The sequence below is a fragment of the Vulpes lagopus genome, chromosome 2 (assembly GCF_018345385.1).
Source record: "Vulpes lagopus strain Blue_001 chromosome 2, ASM1834538v1, whole genome shotgun sequence".
NCBI lineage: Eukaryota > Metazoa > Chordata > Mammalia > Carnivora > Canidae > Vulpes > Vulpes lagopus.
In genome coordinates this window covers 45,567,728-45,586,229 of record NC_054825.1, presented here as the reverse complement: position 1 = coordinate 45,586,229, position 18,502 = coordinate 45,567,728, and the positions used below count along the sequence as shown (strand labels likewise).

General features: G+C 47.6%; 1 protein-coding gene and 1 long non-coding RNA gene across 3 annotated transcripts in view; one reads left to right on the top strand and one right to left on the bottom strand.

Annotated features, from left to right (window-relative positions):
* The window catches only part of BBS4 (Bardet-Biedl syndrome 4), a 57,215-nt gene extending 41,794 nt beyond the window's left edge, over positions 1–15,421 (top strand). Inside the window, exons 7-16 of one of the 2 annotated variants that reach the window (XM_041740020.1) lie at positions 4,509–4,562; positions 5,843–5,970; positions 8,610–8,664; positions 9,586–9,654; positions 10,605–10,757; positions 10,856–11,027; positions 12,612–12,681; positions 13,136–13,277; positions 13,769–13,970; positions 14,502–15,421. In XM_041740020.1, coding sequence (XP_041595954.1) covers positions 4,509–4,562; positions 5,843–5,970; positions 8,610–8,664; positions 9,586–9,654; positions 10,605–10,757; positions 10,856–11,027; positions 12,612–12,681; positions 13,136–13,277; positions 13,769–13,970; positions 14,502–14,617 — 1,161 coding nt within the window. In that variant the 3' untranslated portion in view covers positions 14,618–15,421. Of the gene's footprint in view, positions 1–4,508; positions 4,563–5,842; positions 5,971–8,609; positions 8,665–9,585; positions 9,655–10,604; positions 10,758–10,855; positions 11,028–12,584; positions 12,682–13,135; positions 13,278–13,768; positions 13,971–14,501 lie in introns of both variants that reach the window. The other variant, XM_041740019.1, reaches the window with a different exon arrangement.
* Positions 6–13,139, bottom strand: LOC121482239. The gene is made up of 3 exons (XR_005985574.1): positions 12,828–13,139; positions 1,046–1,276; positions 6–622 (listed from the first exon to the last, which is right to left on the bottom strand). It is a non-coding gene; the product is annotated as an uncharacterized LOC121482239 (long non-coding RNA).
* Positions 15,422–18,502: the final 3,081 nt, after the last annotated feature.

Genomic DNA, 18,502 nt, shown 5'->3' with positions numbered 1-18,502 from the left:
AGTGGAGAACTTTGTTCTTTGTTATTAGTGACCTGCTAATGGTTTCATTTGTCTTTTGTTATTGCTACTGAATTCCTATGTGACTCAAATGTCTTTATTTTATTCTCACACTTGATTGATGGTTTAGCTAAGCATAAGATCAAAAATCATGTTTCCTTATAACTTAGCAGACATTGCCGCCTGGTTTTCTGACACTCTTACCAGTCTGATTCTTGTTGATAACTCCACTTTCCTCTCTAGAAGCTTCTAGGGTTTTCTCTTTATCATTGGAGTTCTGAAATATCAATAATGGTTGCCCAGAAGTGTTTCTTTCCTCTGCATCCCCCCTCCCCCCGATCTATGGATCCTCAGATGGCTTTTCTCTGAGGATCCTGGCCCTATTTTGGGTCAGGGAAATTTTCTTTGAGTAGTTCTTTGCTTTTTTTCTTCTTCTCGTCTCTTTATACCAGTTAGGGTTTATAACTGCAATAAAAAATTTGACTAAACATTGGCTTTACCAATTAGGGGTTTATTTTTTTCTCATGAAACAAATCCAGGTAAGTAGTTGCCAACATTGACTTGGTGGTCCAAGACGTCAAGGATGAGGCTTTTTCTTCATGGTCACAAGGTGTCTGCTGCAGCTCTAACATCACATCATCGTTCCAGGCAGAGACAAAAAGGAAACAACAAAGAGAAAAAGACAGACTGTATTAGGAAAGTATAGCTTTCCCTGAAATCCCCAATCAACTGCCACTTGTGTCATATCAACCCCCCCCCCCCCCCCCCCCCCCCGCCGCAGCTTTAAGGAAGGCTGGGAAGTATACACTGGACACATTGACATGCTAAACCAAGTTAGGGTCTGTTAGGAAGGGCAAAAAGGAGAGTGGATTAACTAGTGGCATCTGCCACAGTTTTCCATTGTCCTAAATGTGTTCTGTATTTGTTCTGTGTGTCTCTTACCTTGCGTCTCACATATTCCCCCTCCCTGTCTTTTTTCTGTATATTCAGGGACATAGCCTCTCCATGTCTCTGACTCTTGAAGTTTTGTTCTACCTTCCAGAATTACCTTTTCTTTCCTCTCTTTATTTTGGTTCTTCTTTCTCAGGCTGTTGGGGCTTTTTTTCTAATAGCTGACGACTCTTGGAAAGATCTGTGTGTGAGAGATTAGATTGGTTCATACGGAGAGCTGGCGTGGATTTCTCCTGCAGTTCTTACGGCACTATTATTTTTGAGAAGTTTCCGTTTGTTGGTCACTTCTGTAGGTCTGAAGACGGAGATGCCACCAAGTATTTTATACCTAAATGCCAAAATGGAGCCAAAGATAAGGGAAAATTCGTTCATTCATTCATTCATTCATTCATTCTGTGAACAAATGAATGTCTGCTACATGACAGGCACTGGAAATACAAAGATGGATTGATGGATTATGGGACAATCAACTAGAAGAATAGGAAATACAGGCGAGAAGAGAAGGAAGTTTTGGGAGAGGATGATAACCAGTCAGAGCTAAATCCTGTCTTTAAGATTGTGGACGTGATGTGTTTTTGCTTCTGGTAGGTTGTCTAAATTGTGTGGTCAGTGCGTGGCTGGAATAGAAATCTGAAACTCAAGTGTTCTGGGCTAGAGAGATTCATCCTGGAGTCAGCAATATAAAGGTGATGATTAAAGACATGAAATGGGATGAGATCACTCTTCAGTGAGCTGAGAGTGGAAGCCCAGAAAAAGCGTTGAAGGGCTGAGCTAAAGAGGAAAAGAGCCCGCAGAGCAAGATCCGGAGCAAGTGGAGCAGGGGAGCTCAGAGTCGTCTGGGTGTATAGAGAATATCTGCTCATCCATCCACTTGGTTGAAGGAGCTCATTCGGTATTACTGACTCCCTTGTGAGAGCCATTCCATTGGTGCCAGTCGAGGTGGTCGTGCCCCAGCTGCCACTCTGTGTCCTCCTTGCTTCTAAGTTCCTGTGGCCCACGGAAGACCTTGTAGCCCTACTTTCTTGGACTCATCATGGTACGCCATAGTGTGGCTGCAACAGGGGGATAGTCATTCCTCCTGCTGGTATCTCATTTGACTTCTGAAACCGCTCTGTTAAGTAGGGAGACTTTATCCTGTTGACCCCAGAGGGGTGAGAAGCCGAGGCTCTGGCTAGCTCGAGTGACTTGCTGAAAGAAGCACAGTGAGGTGGGGGCAGAACCAGAGCTAGAATTCAGGCCTAGACTCTAAGATTCCTTACTGTGGGCCTGTGATTTTTCCACTCTCCAGCTGCCTTTCACAGGATGTCTGTTGGATTCCCTCATTCTGTGAAAGACACAATTTAACTCTTATTTGTTCTGTTTCCTTTTCAAATTTCCTTTGTCGTCAGTTTGTTTAAGGCCTGTTGCTGCTGCCTTCTCAAGTACTATCTATGACAAATGATTTTAAAGAATTAGGGATTAGTTAGTTTTAGGGCGCTTAAAGGACAAGCATGGGTACATTTCTCCTCTTTCCACCTCCATCTGTACGTTAATGGGAAAGTACACACATTTTGGAGGCAAGCTGAGTTCAAGTCCCAGTGCTTTGTAATGTGTGGACATTATTTGGATTGTGATTTAAGAAAAAAAAAACTAAAAAAAAAAAAACAAAACACCTTTTATGGGGTGTGAGACATTTATGAGTTTTATGCTTCTTGAACATGACTCAGTATCTGAAATAAGCAGTTATTTTTTTTCAGGTCTGATAATGGTATTCTAAGTGGTTAAAAAAAAAGACCTTCTGCTTTAGAACATACTGAAACGTTTGTGGATGTTACGCTAGCTGTTTTTTTTTTTTTTTAAAGATTTTATTTATTTATTCATGAGAGGCACAGAGACACAGGCAGAGGGAGAAGCAGGCTCCATGCAGGGAGCCCAACGTGGGACTCGATCCCTGGTTTCCAGGATCATGTCCTGGGCTGAAGGCGGCGCTAAACCGACGAGCCACCCGGGCTGCCCCTAGCTGGTATTTTGTAAAGTAGTGGGGTAGATGGGAGTATGGATTAGATGGTTGTTGGGACAGAGTGATGAGTCCATGGTGATTCTGTCTACATTATGTATAGTTGAAATTCTTCTGAAGATTTTGACCTCACAAACCCTAGTGCTGATACTCTGTCTAAAGTTAGCAAAACTACTTAACCTGAGCTTCAGTTTTTTTTCTCTCTGGAGTCCGAATTGTTACACCTGTGTTTCAGATTTGCTGGGAATATTAAAGTAGTACATATTTGACAACCATCTGGCATAGAGCCTGATGTGAAGTAGGTAATCAGTGAACCTTATTTTGTTATTTTAGGAGACTTGGAACACATTGAACTATTTGTTTCTGAGTCCTGGGGTCTGTGTTTCTTCAGACAGGGACACTTCTGGATCTAAATGTCCTCCCACACCTCTCCACTCCTAACAAGAAGGTCCTCACTATTTCCCATAGAGCACTTTCTTCACTCCTGCTTCCTCTTTTCTCTTAAGCTACTGCAGATAAAGGGAGATTCAGTATAAGGAAAGAGAGATTCTTTAGAATTCAAGGTCAGGAAACGCAGACTTACAGTGAACTAGAACCGGAAAGCTTTAGTAACCAAGGTGGCTACTCTGCATTGCTGCTTCATTTTTTCTTTCTATAGGTCAGCAGTTGGCAAGCTGCTTCTGTAAAGGGCCTAGTGAATATTTTAAGTTTTGTGGTTTCATATAGTCTCTATTGTAACAACTTAACTCTAAAGTTCTAGTGTGAAAGTTCTATAGACAAGGTGTAACAAGTCATGGCTGTGTTCCAGTAAAATTTTATTTACAACAGAGATGCTGAGTGGCCCAGGGGTTGACCATCTACCTTCAGCCCAGGACGTGATCCTGGAGTCCCGGGATAGAGTCCCACATTGGGCTCCCTGCATGGAGCCCACTTCTCCCTCTGCCTGTGTCTCTGCCTCTCTCTCTCTTTCTGTGTCTCTAATGAATAAATAAATAAAATCTTAAAAAAAGAATTTTTTTTTTTTATTTACAAGAAAAGCAGAGGATGGATTTGGGCCAAGGTTTGTAGACTTAAGCAGATTGGCTTTAATTCCATATATTCCGTTTCAGTGGCCTCCAGATAGTGTGGTTGGGCCTCAAGTCCACATTACCTAGTCAAGTCCTAGATTCCTAGGAGGAGGAATCTGATTTACACACCTACACACACACACACATTGCCTTAGAGGTGAAGCAGGGGCTATGGACAGTCTCTTCTGTGAGGAGGGCAGCTCTTAGAGAAGACAGGCCTGGGGCTGAGCTGGGTATGTACCCCCTCCAAAGACCCAGGATGATCACCTGTTTAGTTTACTCTGCTTTTTTCTCTTATAATCTGAATTTTTAATATTAAACAACCTGTTTTGTAGAATTAAATGTATTTAAGTATGAAATCTAGTAAAAAACTACCTGTAGTGCCATTTAAAATGTAAGTTTTGCTGGACAGTAACAGTCCCTAGATGCCTGTTGTTTCATTCTGATCGTAACGGTGGAGTTTATATGTATGCTGTTTTACTTTCTTTTGTGTGTAGGAGATCTGTCACAACCTAGGAGTCTGCTACATTTATCTGAAACAGTTTGACAAGGTAATGTATGGGAATGGTGGTGGCGGTTGAGTATTGGGCTTGGGAGCCCACTGAGGGTCCACTCGTTGCAGAGGCAACCTTGCTCATGGTGTATTATTCCTGGGAAGTGCATGTAGAAATGATGGAAGCAAAAATTGAAAGCGCAATACATTTATTCTCATTTTTCATCCATTTGCTTTTTTTTCTTTTTTGATTTTAGCAAGAAAATGACAAATTTTAGAAATGTTAGGAGGGAATGGCAGTAAAATCACTTCTCTCCCCTCCTCTCTTCCATCCCCAGTGTAATTTTCCAGCATAGAAACAAATGTTCAATAAAACTTAGATATCAAAAAGTAAACCCTTAGGTCTTAAAAGTGTAATCATGGCTGTGAGAGCTATCTTATGGTCTGATGGCAACTGCTTTTAGTTTTTAAGGTATTGGAAATGAATTTAAGTTTTAAGTGGATCTGATTTCTGACAGTTAAAATTTGTAATGTTATTTTCCACGTAAGAACTTAGATTTATATAGCGGGTCTCCTTAAGTTTCCTGGGCAGATCTGCAGTGTGATATACTTGCTTAGGAGAGTTTTCTCCTCAGAGGATGTTTTAAGCAAGTACATTTCTATTCATAGGGTTATTCTGAACCAAGGGAGAGGTGGGATTGGTCTTTGGTCAGACCTGTACTGAGGAGAAGGAGAATTATATTTAGATTTTACTGTAAAGCTAACAGAGCAAATCTAATACTGGACAGTGATGTAAATAGTTGTTGAATCAATGAATGACTTAAAGCCCTTATGGTCATCTATTAGGATAAAGCTCTTCCAGAGCAAGGAGTTTGTCAGTGAATACATGTTGGTGAATAAATGAGAACAGTCCATGCATTCATTGATCAAAATATTGGCAAGGAAAATGAGGTCCACCCCGTGGAAGGTGGTGCAGCTGGTCAGCAGTGCAGCTGGGATGGAGTTTAGGGCAGTGCTGGATTCTGTACTATGGCGCTCCTTTGAATTATGAAGTAGGAGTCATGGGTATAAATATCAAGAAGCAGAGAATACTCAGGTTAATCATCTCGTATAAATACTCTCCCACGTGGCTCCAGGAGCAGACACCCCATGTTGCCATCTATCCTGTCAGCACGCAGTTTGGGTGTGTTTTAGTTTTTTGGGGTAGTGGGGGCTGTTGTCTGACATGTGGTGCTCCTGCATGAGTATAGCAGGAGCTCTGTTTTTATGCTGGCTACGCCAAGCCACTGTCCTTTCATGCTAGTGATTTGGTTCTCTTTACTCCACGGATCTTGTTAGGCACATGACCAGCTGCACAATGCCCTACATCTTAACAGGCATGATTTGACTTATATCATGCTGGGGAAGATCCACTTGCTGCAGGGAGACTTGGACAAAGCCATCGAAATCTATAAGAAAGCAGTGGAGTAAGTATGTCTGTTTTCTTTAAGGCAATGAGAAAATAAATGGGAGTAGACATACAAACCCCCAAATTTAAGACTGATTACTGATTACCATGACTGATTACCAGCTGTGTGAGTTGGAGTAAAGCTCAAGCTAAGGTTAAAAGCTCCCAAGGGCTTGCTTACATAAGGAGGACTTGTGTTTCTCACCCTCAGTTTGGCTAGTCCGGCCTCGCTGGAGAGCTCTGCTCCACAAGACCAGTCAGGGATCCAGGTTCTTTTTCAGCTCACCATTCCTCACGTGTTGCCTTCACACGCATGGTGGGAGCTAACGTAACGTAGCATCCATGTTCCAGGCTGTGGTAAGGGGTGGTGGGTCAGGTACTGCTGAGTCAGCAGCTCGAAGGAAGGTTTTCCTGGTTCAGAAGTTGCACACCTCATTCCTGCTCACATTCCATGGTTTATGAGGTGAGGTGGCCACGAGCTGCAAGGGAAATGGGTACACACGTGCTCAGGAGAAAGGGGCGGATGGACTTTGGAGTCCGCTGGTAGTCTGCCATTGTGGTATTAAACTTTATAGCAGCGCTTGTTTCCAGAGACCTTGGGGTCAGAAATCTGATTCACTAAAAAACACGTGGCCTTCATTCACATGAGACCAGTATCTTGTTGTTTGCAAAACATCAGTAGGGTAGGCCAAACCCTTTGATAATTGAACTGACCGGCTTTCCCAGGATGGCGTTCCATGTTTCTTCTCTAGGGACACATACTATCTTATCTTTTTAATGTAGGGTCTTGTTTAAGTGGGATAGCTATAGCAAGATGTCTCGTTGGTTGTGTCACTTAAGAGTGTACTGTTCGTGATAATTAGTCTCTGAACTAAACTTAGATTTCTTCCAGTCACCTTTGTCTCCTACCATGGTAGTCAGTTTTGTGGTTCTACCATTCACAACACTTCTTTCTGAATTTTCTTCAATGACATTTTGTGTCTAAAAAGACATAAAATTCCCTTGGCTTGGGGCACCTGGGTAGCTCAGTAGTTACCTTGTGATTTTGGCTGAGGTTGTGATCTCAGGGTTGTGAGATCGAGCCCTGTGTCAGGCTCCCCATTTGAGGGGAGTCTGCTTCAGAGTTTCTCTCTCTTCCTCTCCCTCTGCCCCTCCCCCTTTTCTTTCTCTCCCTGCCCCAGAATAAATAAATCTTAAAAAACAAACAAACAAAAAACCCCTTGATTTGTTAAGTTACAAAAGACTTTTGTCTCCAAGAGGCTAAGTTTACAGGGACAAGTAGGAAGGAGCCCATGTAGATTATTGTAAGCTTCTGTGGGGCTGGGTGGGAGCCTGATCCCTGACTTCTGCCTTCTAAGGCAGGCTCTTTGAGATTAGCTCACAGAAATCTAGATGGTGATATTCTTTCAGGGGCTCGTCAAGGATGTAAGTCAGTAAAATTCCCAAGGGAAAAAGGGGACAGCGAGCACCTGGAACCTCACTGAGAATGGAGACCACTGCTTAGGACCCAGCTCTGGAGATGGTAGCCATGTTTTGGTGAGAAGGTGAGGGGGATGCCACCAGAACCAGGGAAGTTACAGAATTGGTTTGTGGGTGGGAGGCGATCCAAGTGGATATAGGATTACGGCAGAAAGTGAAGGGCAAATACTCAGTGGAACGGAGTAAGCTCCGTTTGGCAGCTGGGCTTCCTCTGGCTGGGGCTCTGGCCTCTCTGGCGCTGCTCTCCCCATAGGTAACCAGTGCCCCTCATTCCTTAGAAGCAGGAGACGCTATTCTTTGCATTTTGGCATTTTCACTGTTGAAACTGCTGATGATCCTACAGACAGAACAGTTCAGCTCAGTGTTGCTTAGATTTTTGTGACAAAGGCAAGTATCCGTGAGGGGTTGGGAAAGCAAAGAATCTGTTAAGTCAGCGTTTATTCCCCAAAGCCAATGGTTAATTTTTTCCTCAAGCTGGTATGTGTCTTCCTTCTTTTTTAGTTTGGCTACTTAGTATGGCTTTTTGTTTAATGTGGAGAGCAGAGCCTTAGGACCCCTGGGATCCTAAACCACGCAGAAAACTGCGGGCTCGCATTGTCAGTACCAGGAGACCAGAAAAACCAACCAACCAACCAACCAAGCTGCGAGCGGGAACTGGCTACAACTGTGTTTTAGGCTGACTTGATTTATGGAGCATTGGACGTTAGTTGTATCAGTAATCAGGACAGTCACACAGAATATTCCATAGGTGGTTCTTAGGACTTTGGCCCTAAGGAACAGTCCTGATAAAGGAGTCTGGATTCTATTTTTTATTTTTTTAAAGATTGATTTATTTATTCATGAGAGACACAGGAAGAGGGAGAAGCAGGCTCCATGCGGGGAGCCCGATGCAGGACTCGGTCCCCGGACTCCAGGATTAGGCCCTGGGCCAAAGGCAGACGCTCAAGCACTGAACCACCCAGGCATCCCATTTCTTTCTTGCTGAGCAACTCATCCTGTAGCCAGGGCTGAGATGACCTGTTTTTGAAGGAAATTCCCAAATCCCCTGCAGGACTTTTCATGGGGAGTAGGAGGCACACGTGTCTGCCAGGTGCCGCCTGCAGGCACGTCAGGGCCAGGTCTTGGTGTCTCTCAGTCTCGCTTCCCTCTGAGCACTCCGCATTGACCTCTGTGTTGCAGGTTCTCACCAGAAAACACGGAACTTCTTACGACTTTGGGACTACTGTACTTACAGGTAAGGAGGGAACCTTGACTCATTCATGCCCCAATGTTAGAAATGCTTTTGGGTTTGTGTGGATTGTGGCTTCCCTGCGATTTGATTGGACTGTAACACAACACATCTTACTCAAGAGCCTGTGAAGCGCAGGAACCTTCCTCTCCGCATCTGATATTCTCTGTCAGGACTGAATTCCCTGCATTCAAATCAGAAGCAAACCAGTCAGTTTGAGGCTACTGCAGCTCTGATTCTTACCCACTTAAGGAAAAAGCATATATGAGAAATAATGGGGGGGTGGGAGGGCGGTGGGGAGGGACCTTATGTCGTGGTGGGAGAAGCCTTGAGCAGGTCAGCCCAGTGGGGCTTTGGGGCAGAGGCGGTTTCTGTTGCTCCTTCTTCCCAGCCAGGTCCCTGTCTGTCTGGAACAAGGAGTCTCCCTCCCCTCCACGTTTTCCTGCATGTGAATGGCATTCTCTTAGTGCCTGCAGTTCTGTTGTACCAGCCTGCGCCCCGCCGTATCCCTGCGCCCTCCCCACCCTGCCCCTACCAGCTCCTCCTCGGGGTCCCTCCTAGCTGACCCTGCAGCTCTGCCTCCAGGGCGGCCTTTCTGTCTGTTTTGTTTTTCTGGGCCTTCCTGGGCTTTGGCTTGGATGTTGGCCCCAGGGAAATGAGGCTAAGCAGCCCATTTTCTGCCAAGGAGGCATTAGTGTGGAACAGCAGAGCGTGCCAGCGGTGGTTTCTGGCAAACAGATACTTTGACCTTCAGGGGAAATCAACAAACATGGGGATTTTTAGTTTTCTTTTTTTACCTGGTATCTGTAGCTTTTTTTATCATGACAACTGGAAAGCCCAGGCATTTCAGTTCAGGGTGTGGTTGGCCAGACTCCTTAACTGCTCTCTCTCCACTGATCTAATTCTCTGGTTTGCTTTTTCTCCAAGCTCGGCATTTACCAGAAGGCATTTGAACACCTTGGAAATGCGCTGACTTACGACCCTACCAACTACAAGGTATCATGGGCTGTCAAACCCCAGGGCCTTCAAATAGGTGTTCTTGCTGTTGCCAGAGGCGATCTGGCCCTAGAAAGCATTTTGGATACCCGAGAAATCACCTTTCTCTTAGGAAAAGTATAAATAGACACGGCCCTTAGTGTTAGCACTCTGCTTATTTTCTACAAGCACATGTTTGCTGTCACAGGCCTGTCACTTATGCAGTGAAGTTGTCGCGCTGGGAAGGTCCGTGTGTTACTCAGGAAGTGAACAAAGCTTCCACAACTGCTGTCCGAGGAGAATCTGGTGAACGACTTCTGGGTTCTTAATGAATCTGCAAGGATAACTCTTGTCCAGAGGACTTGGGGCGGGGATCGTGTAGCAGATGAATGTCGTGGAGGGAGATGCAGCCAAACAAGCTTTGACAAAGGGTGCAGACCTGGTCCTATCTCTTCTGTCACGGAAGATGTAGGCTGACGCCGCCGGCTCCCCAACTTGGATGCCTTTCCTCAGAGAAATGAGAGGGCTGGACCACGGAGGCCTCAAGCTGTCCCCTGCCCCCCGCCAGGTGGTGCCAGAAGAAGCTGGACCTTAAAGTGGCCAAAGACAGCAGTTTATGAGTTGTGTGGAGCATTTGGGGTATCATGTAGGGGCCGTGGGGAACAGATGAGAGGCCGCTGTTGACTGAAAGGGCTTTGACTCTCTGAAATACTGACTTCCTTGACTAGAAGTAGGAAACAGATGAGCTAGGTAAAGTCACTGACCTTTTTTCTTTTTCTGCATTGTGCAGCGAAAATGTGTGGGGACATTCCTCCTGAGAACTCGAATGTGTTCTCTGTGGCCTGGAAGAAGCGTTTATTTCCTGTCTGTGTGATGGGCCTGCTGAGTGTCTACACCCAGAATGACTGCTTCACTGCTACAGTTTTCTGGGAATGGCTTAGTTACCAGCTTTGCGTGTCCTGTGTTTTCAGGCCATCTTGGCAGCAGGCAGCATGATGCAGACCCATGGGGACTTTGATGTCGCCCTCACCAAATACAGAGTCGTAGCTTGTGCCGTTCCAGAAAGTCCTCCACTGTGGAATAACATTGGAATGTGTTTCTTTGGCAAGAAGAAATACGTAGCAGTGAGTGGCTTCCCGAATTTCTCATTTGTGTTCATCCACGCGGTTCCTGGGACTGCCCGGCTTGTTCCAGCCGCTCGAGTGCCCCCTCTCTCCTGCAGGCTATCAGCTGCCTGAAACGAGCCAACTACTTGGCTCCCTTCGATTGGAAGATTCTGTATAATTTGGGCCTTGTCCACCTGACCATGCAGCAGTATGCGTCGGCCTTCCATTTTGTCAGTGCAGCCATCAACCTCCAGCCAAAGATGGGGGAGCTCTTCATGCTCTTGGCTGGTAAGAGACATCTGTGGGCAGAGCCCCTCTGTGGTCTTGTTGGTGGAAAATGGTCTAGAACCATACGAGGCTGGTGATAAATGTCCAGTAGAGGCCGTTGCCTTGCAGATCCCAAATGAATGTCCTAGAGCTTGGAAAAGAAGAATATCTAGTTGCTTCTAGTTTGGGGGCATTTCACTCAGAGACCAGCAGGTTAAATCAAGATCATTCCTAGTTCATCTTTTACCAGTTGTTTTCCCTTGGCTTAACAATTCATTTATGTAGAGAGAGAGAGAGAGAGAGAGAGAGAGAGGGCCCAACTAAGTTCCACATACGCTTGAGTGTGAAGAGCCTGGGCTTTAGGAGGGTGCTGCTTCCACCACTGGATAGATCTCAGTGGGGAGGATTACGTGATTAAATAACCAATGAAGATTATTGGTTTTGTTGTCATTACATAACTGGTCTATTACTATTAATGTGTTACTATAACATTAAAGTACCAATTAATATTTTTTCTGGGGGATATTTCTCCACATACTAGACTTAATAAATGTAAGCCTGAAAGCAGTTTCCACATTCTCATTGACAGTGTGGTCTTCAGGTGGGTTTCTTTAGATCATTATTATGGGGTTCTTGTTTATAAGAGGAAGGTTGCAGAAGCTTGATGAATGGTGCTTAACTGGGGGTTGCCTGAATGCAGAGCCAGCTCCATTCTGATGGGGATGCAGGGCTAACAGCCCTACTGGGAGGCAGGAGCAGCATTTCTGACTTAACAAAGTAGATTTGGCCTTCGCTACATGTTGAAGGCTTAGCTGGAATATACTGGCATGGCGAGGCTGAAGAGCCAGGAGGAAAGGCCAGCAGCCGGGGAGCTGCACGGTGGCCCTGCAGTGAGTGGGGCGGGGGGGGGGGGGGGAGCACGGGTCAGGGAGGAATCAGGAAAGAGGACCTGGGGTCAGCCACATCACGGAGGGCACGAGTGGAAGGACTCTGGCCTTTATCCTAAGTCTTTTATCCTAGAGGCTGAGGTTTTCCAACTGTATTCCTGGATCTCCCCTTTTGTGTCTGATAGAAGTGAGCATGTGGCTGGTGGGGGGAGGTGGAGTGGACTCGGCTTCCGGAATGGCTCTGTTTTTTTTTTTTTTTTTTTTCGGAATGGCTCTGTTTTGCTTTGTTTTATAGAAGAGGCTTCCAGAAAATACTGATTAAAAAAGAGACCACGTTCTGTTGCTAACAGCAGTTTAAAGATGATGGTTATGGGTAATGGAGAAGTAGGGAGGACTCTGACTCAGGTGGTGACGTGGTCAGATGGGTTTGTAAGTCAGGACAAGGCCCAGCGGCTTTGTGGCAGGTGGGGACAAAATGACAAGCCTGAAACAACTTGCACCTGAACAAGAGCAGTGTCCCAGGCCTCGGCCACAGCTGACCGCAGGGAGGGACCTGGGGAGGGACCGTCGGAGCACCGGGGCACCGGCCATGGCTCCAGGAGCCGAGAGGGCAGAGGAGGACTACAGTTTGGGGGCTGGGCAGCCTGTGGTCTTGAAACATTCTTTTTGCCTTCTACGCTGGGCTCTCCAGCCGCGGTGCCCTCTTTCTTTGTTGCAGTGGCTCTGACCAACCTGGAAGACCCAGAGAACGCCAGGAGAGCCTACGCAGAAGCGGCCCGCCTGGACAGGTAAGCCGCGATCGGGCCACCAGGGGGCTCCGCAGCCCCGGTGTGACCCGGGCTCTTGCAGAGAGGCTTCCAGCGGGAGGTTAGGGGTCCAGAGGCCAGAGGAGGAGCCCGGGCTAGGGGAGCAGCAGGTGGGACTCTGAGCTTACCTTCCGACAAACTGAACTCCCCGGGGACTTCCTCCCCTGGCATCTGCCCGGCGGCGGGGGGGTGCCACCCTGGTGGCCTGCTGGGGGCTGAGGCAACAGGCTTGCTCCCCTGCCCCCGGCTTTGCTGCCTGGCACGGACCTCCTGGACCCTCCTCCAGAGGTGTGTGCAGCAGGTGTTCTCAGCTCACCGTCCTCACCGAGGGAGGAGTCTGCTCCTGCTCGGCCCGGGTTTGTGTTTCGGGTTTGTGGAAGGCCCCGAGCGAGCCCCGCCCATGCAGCCTAAGCCCCACAGGCTCCGTCTGCCGCAGGTGTAACCCTTTGGTGAACCTGAACTATGCGGTGCTGCTGTACAACCAGGGCGAGAGGAAGGGCGCCCTGGCCCAGTTCCAGGAGATGGAGAAGAAAGTCCGTCTGCTCAAGGACAGCCCCTCTCTGGAATTTGACGCGGAGGTGTGTCTTTTTATTAGTGCCCAGGAGGCTGTGCGGGGATTGAATCAAGCCCAGATAATCCAAATCCAAAGTATTCTGAAGGTTCATGCCCATTCTGGTTTTGGTGTTCCTGGAGGCATGAAGTCTTCAGTAACAGCCTAAGGAAAACTCCCAGAAGAAAACAGTAAGAGGAAATTCAGGCCGAGTTAGCTTATTGATGTAGCACAGCGGAGTTGAGGCCTGGGTCTCTTTGCAGCTTCCTCCCTGTCTCGCGCCCTGTGAGGCGCCAGACTGGAGTCTTCGGGTTTGAGGTCCCATATGCGTCCCCTGCGGCCCTTAAGGGGAGTATTCTCTGCTGCTAGAGGAGGAGCTCCTTGCAATAGATACTTCCTCTCTCAAATACCAGCAGACAGGATTTCAGACTCCCAGGTGAAGGCCTAGGAAGGAGGAGGTAAGCTGGTCTCTGCCAGCAAGATCCGTGACCCCCTTTTCTCTTCCCCTGTGGGCCCAAGATGGTAGAGATGGCCCAGAAGCTGGGAGCTGCCCTGCAGGTCGGGGAGGCGCTGGTCTGGACGAAACCAGTTAAAGACACCAAGTCAAAGCACCGGAGCGCTTCAGCCAGCAAAGCTGCCAGTTTGCAGCAGCCCCTGGGCTCTAACCAGGCTCTGGGACAGGCCATGTCGTCAGCAGCTGCGTACAGGAAACTCCCGTCAGGTAGGTGGCTACATGCAGCCCTGAGTCCTCATGGGTTTGGGCCACGTGTGCCAGCAGAGGGATTGTGGCTCTTGGCGATGCCTACACTTTTCAGACTCAGAACGCCTGTAAGCAGGGTTTCCCGGAAGGGGAAACTGCCATATGCCGGCCAGATTGGCACTTGCTTTCTTAGCCACGCTGTGCACTAGGGAGCGGCTACTGGCAGGCTTCTCGAGCGGTTGAAACACTGGGGCTTGACGATACATTCAAGTTCAGCAATACCAGTACCTTCCGTAAGAGAAGGCAGGCGACGTTGAAGCGAGACCTCGTAAGGCAGCCTCGGCAGATAATTCGATTTCTTTTCAGTGAGTCATTGAAGGCAAACAACTGTTGCTTTCTTAGCTCTGGTCTGACTTCACAGCTGCACAGACACAGCACCATCCCACTGGTCCTAGAAGACACGGGGTTTCTTTTTGAGACTTGACAATAAAAAGAATGATTTCTTCTAGAATTGTAGGCCTGAGCACTCAAAGCTGTTTGCTTTGTTACTAGGTGCCGGAGGAACAGCCCAGCCCATCAAGCCGCCGTCTCTGCCCCTGGAGCCAGAGCCTGCCACAGGAGCACAGCCAACTGAAGCACCAGCCCAGATCAGAGAAACACAGGAGTAGGACGGCCCCAGGGCAGGGCTCCTCTGGTGGGAACGTGGCAGGTTAGCGAAGGGCGAGGGACACAGGCTCGCGGAGGCCAGGTGCCCCCGGCACCAGGGAACCCAGATGTGTTCCGGTGACCACGAGGAGGCTGAGGCCTGTGTGGCCTCCTGGGAGCCCCGTCGGCTGGCAGACAGGTCCAATACGAATTCCGCGCGGGCTTGTGGGTCTGTGTGTGGCTTCACAAGCCAGCCGGGCACATTTACGTTGTTGGCTTTTGAGATGACTTTTACTTCCTGGATGACTGATCCTTTCCTCCGTGGAAGGAACGTCAGACCTCTGCTCAGTAGCCCTGTTCTGATGAAGCTTCGGTTTAGCGGGGGTGATCCTCGGGCTGGGGGGTGTGTCAGCCCCGAAGGCAAATACAATCCTAGATTAATAATCCAGCTCTAATGGTCTAAATGTGAGGGGGAGAATGATGAAAAAAATCTCTAAACATTGAGGCCCAGCCCATTGGATATTCCAGCTGCACTCGTCCAAGGGAACCCAGAACAATCCCTATCTTGAGAGACAGCAGTGTGGGGCCAGATCATGTAAGACGAGAGTGAAGAGCTGGTCTGGTATCAGCACCAAGGATCAAAAGGGAAAAAGGAGGTTCTTAACTAATTTTTGTGAAAAGCAATCAATGATGCCACTGGCCGGATGCTGTCAATACGTTCTCTGTATGTCCTTTTTAGAATAAAGATTATGTATTATTGTCCCTTTGGGGAAAGTTGTTACTGAGGTATGAAAATAAGAGATCACAATAAAACCTTTTTAAAGGAACCTATGATCGCAGTCTTCCCTGATACACTTCCAAAACTAGTCTGAAACCAGAGAAGGCGCCGCAAGGCCACGTTCCTCTCCGTGCCAGCGTGGCTTCTGCTGCAGCCCTGAGGACCGGTGGGCCAGCAATCTGCTCGGGGGCCGGTCCCTGCTTGGCACCTACAGTGCCCCATACTCACCATAATTTGAAGGTGAGGACAGACCTACCACCAGAGCAAGCTGTGGAGTGTTTTCTGTCATGACTCGGTGTGTTTCGACCTCGAGGTAGCAGCTAAGTGAGAAGAAACTGCGCTTCTAGCTCCGAAACAGCAAGGCACCAGCAGCAGTTTCCTCCCCGGGCAGCAGGTGTGCACAAGTGGGATTTGTGCCCTGAGCAGCTGAGCAAGCTCACCTTCACCTCGGTGTGGACTCGTGTGCCTATGCCCAGAAGGTCTTGGTGAGAAATAGGGTATGAACTGGGAGAGATTCCAAGGAACTGGGAAGTGACGAAGCAGGTGCGAACGGGGCGTGGGGTGGGCAGCTGCCCCTGGGGGCACGGTTTCCCCACAAACCAGGGAAGAACAGCTCTGGGGGCTCGCAGTGGAGGGCCGAGAGTCCAGGTTAGCGGCGTGTGCCTCAGACACGGGGCGGTCAGACACTTGAATAGCTAGGTTTCGGGTGTGAAATCGGGCTGGAGGATAAAGATGCCGGAGTAACTTCACTTGGGTGGCTCGTGGAAAACACAGATTGGAAAGGAGCCCAGAGGAGAGCTAGGAACAGGGAGACCAGAGACCAGTAGTTAAAGGGAGAAGCCGAAGAGCCCACAAAGGAGACAGAAGCAAGTGACTGTGACAGGAGACCAACGCAGGCGAGTGGTGTTGGGGGCCACGGAAGGGAGCGGTCTCCCTGAGCCCTTCCAGCAGAGCGACACCGTTAGCCCCTCTCCGTACAGAGGAAGCTGAGGTTGGGGGAGGTAAAATGAGTTTTCCAAGGAAAGTGGCAGGATCAGGATTTGAACCCAGGTCTGGATGCAAAGCTCCTGCTCTTATCCATGCATTCATGACATCCACTTTTCTTAATTTTTTTTGGCTATCTCTAGGTTATGTGGTTTTTTTCAAACTGTCACAGATCTCAACATTTCCAATGCATTTACTGAAAAAAATTCGTGTAGAAGTGGGCCTGCGCAGTTGAAGGCCACATTGTTTAGAGCTTGGCCCTCCTAGGTTGCACCTGCCGGTCTTCTGGGCATGTGGTTTGCAGCTTCGCATTCACTCTGATGAGAGAGGAGCAATTCTCATTTCTAGTATGGAAGTTCATGTCATCACAGGTTTTCACAGAATTAGGAAACGCAGCATACACCACCACAGATACAGGTGTGGTTTTAGATGGCTGGAAAGTGCAAGTATAAACTAGCGTATGGGACCAGTGCCCTTTTACTGGGTAATAGTAGTACAGGGGATTATAATAATTTTGTGGGGCTTTTTTGGAGAAGGGTAGGAGAGAGGGACAGAAGGAGCAGAAGAGAGCAGCTTAGGCCGGTTCCACACTCCGCATGGAGCCCAACAGGGGGTCAGTGTCCCGATGCTGAGACGGTGACCTGAGCCGAAATCAACAAGAGTTGGACACTTAACTCAGTGAGCCACTCAGGTGCCCCACGATCATTTGGTTTCTAAGGAAGAATCCTCATCGTCTGAGAAAGGCAGGGAGGCTCACTGGACCACCCTCCAGAGACAACACATGGAAACAGGAAGCTAAATATAAAGCACTAGCTAGGCCTAATTTTTAAAAAATGCTGTGACTGTTCCAAGCAAAGGATTGTGAGACTTAACATGTATCACTGTGACTAACAGAAGGGGGTACATGAAACTCTACGATTGGAAGGTTAAATTTTTTTTAAGTTTTTTTTTTTTTAAGGTTTATTTGAGAGAGAGAGTTGGGGGAGGAGCAGAGGGACAGAATGTTCAAGCAGACTCCCCAGGGGGCAGAGCCCCCACAAAGGGCTCAGTCCCACAACCCAGGAGATCATGACCTGAGCTGAAACCAAGAGTCACACAACTGAGCCACCCAGGCGCCCCTAGGATTTTTTTTTTTTTTAAATTTATGATAGTCACAGAGAGAGAGAGAGACAGAGAGAGAGAGAGAGAGAGAGAGAGGCGCAAACACATAGGCAGAGGGAGAAGCAGGCTCCATGCACCGGGAGCCTGATGTGGGATTCGATCCCGGATCTCCAGGATTGCACCCTGGGCCAAAGGCAAGCGCCAAACCGCTGCGCCACCCAGGGATCCCAGATTTTATTTTTTAAAGTAATCTCTATACCTAATATGGGGCTCGAATTCATGACTCTGAGATCAAGAGTTGCACACTCTTCCGACTGAGCCAGCCAAGCACCCCAGGAAATTAAAATTCTAAGAAATATCCCACTACTATCCTCCTTGCCTAAAGGGCAGGAAAGAAAGAACCAAGGAACAACAACAAAGATGGGACAAAGACAAAATAAATAGCAAAATGTTAAATGTAAATCCAGTCATGTCCATATAATTGTACTAAAGCATAATTAGATTAAAAAACTGGACTGAAATTCCAATTAAAAAGTAGAGAAAGGATAAATCCGCTATTGAAAGCAAAAGAATGGAAAAAGCTCTATCATTCAAGCTACAGGCCTGAGTGTGGAGGGCTAGGTTAAGGTCAGATAAAGTAGACCTCAAAACCAGGAGCATGACCAGAAATCAGGATATTTAGTAATAATTCAATTTAGGAAAAGAAACATAACAGATATGTATGCCCCTCACAGCATAACTTCAAAACACGTGAAGTAAAAATCAATAGAATTAAATCTACAATTTTGGTTGGATGTTAGCACCCCCCTCCCCCTTTCAGCAGTTGCTAGAACTAGACAATAAATGTAAAAGGACATTTAAAGCCCCTCAACTTCCCTGACATTCACAGAACGCTGCGGCCAGTAAGCGTGCAGACTGTATCCTTCACCAGTGCTCCTCTTCAGCAGGACACACATGCACCGGGCCGTACGGCAGGACCCGGAGTGAAAAGACTCATATTCAGTGTGTTTTCTGACCACAGTAAAATTCTATTAGAAATTAACAA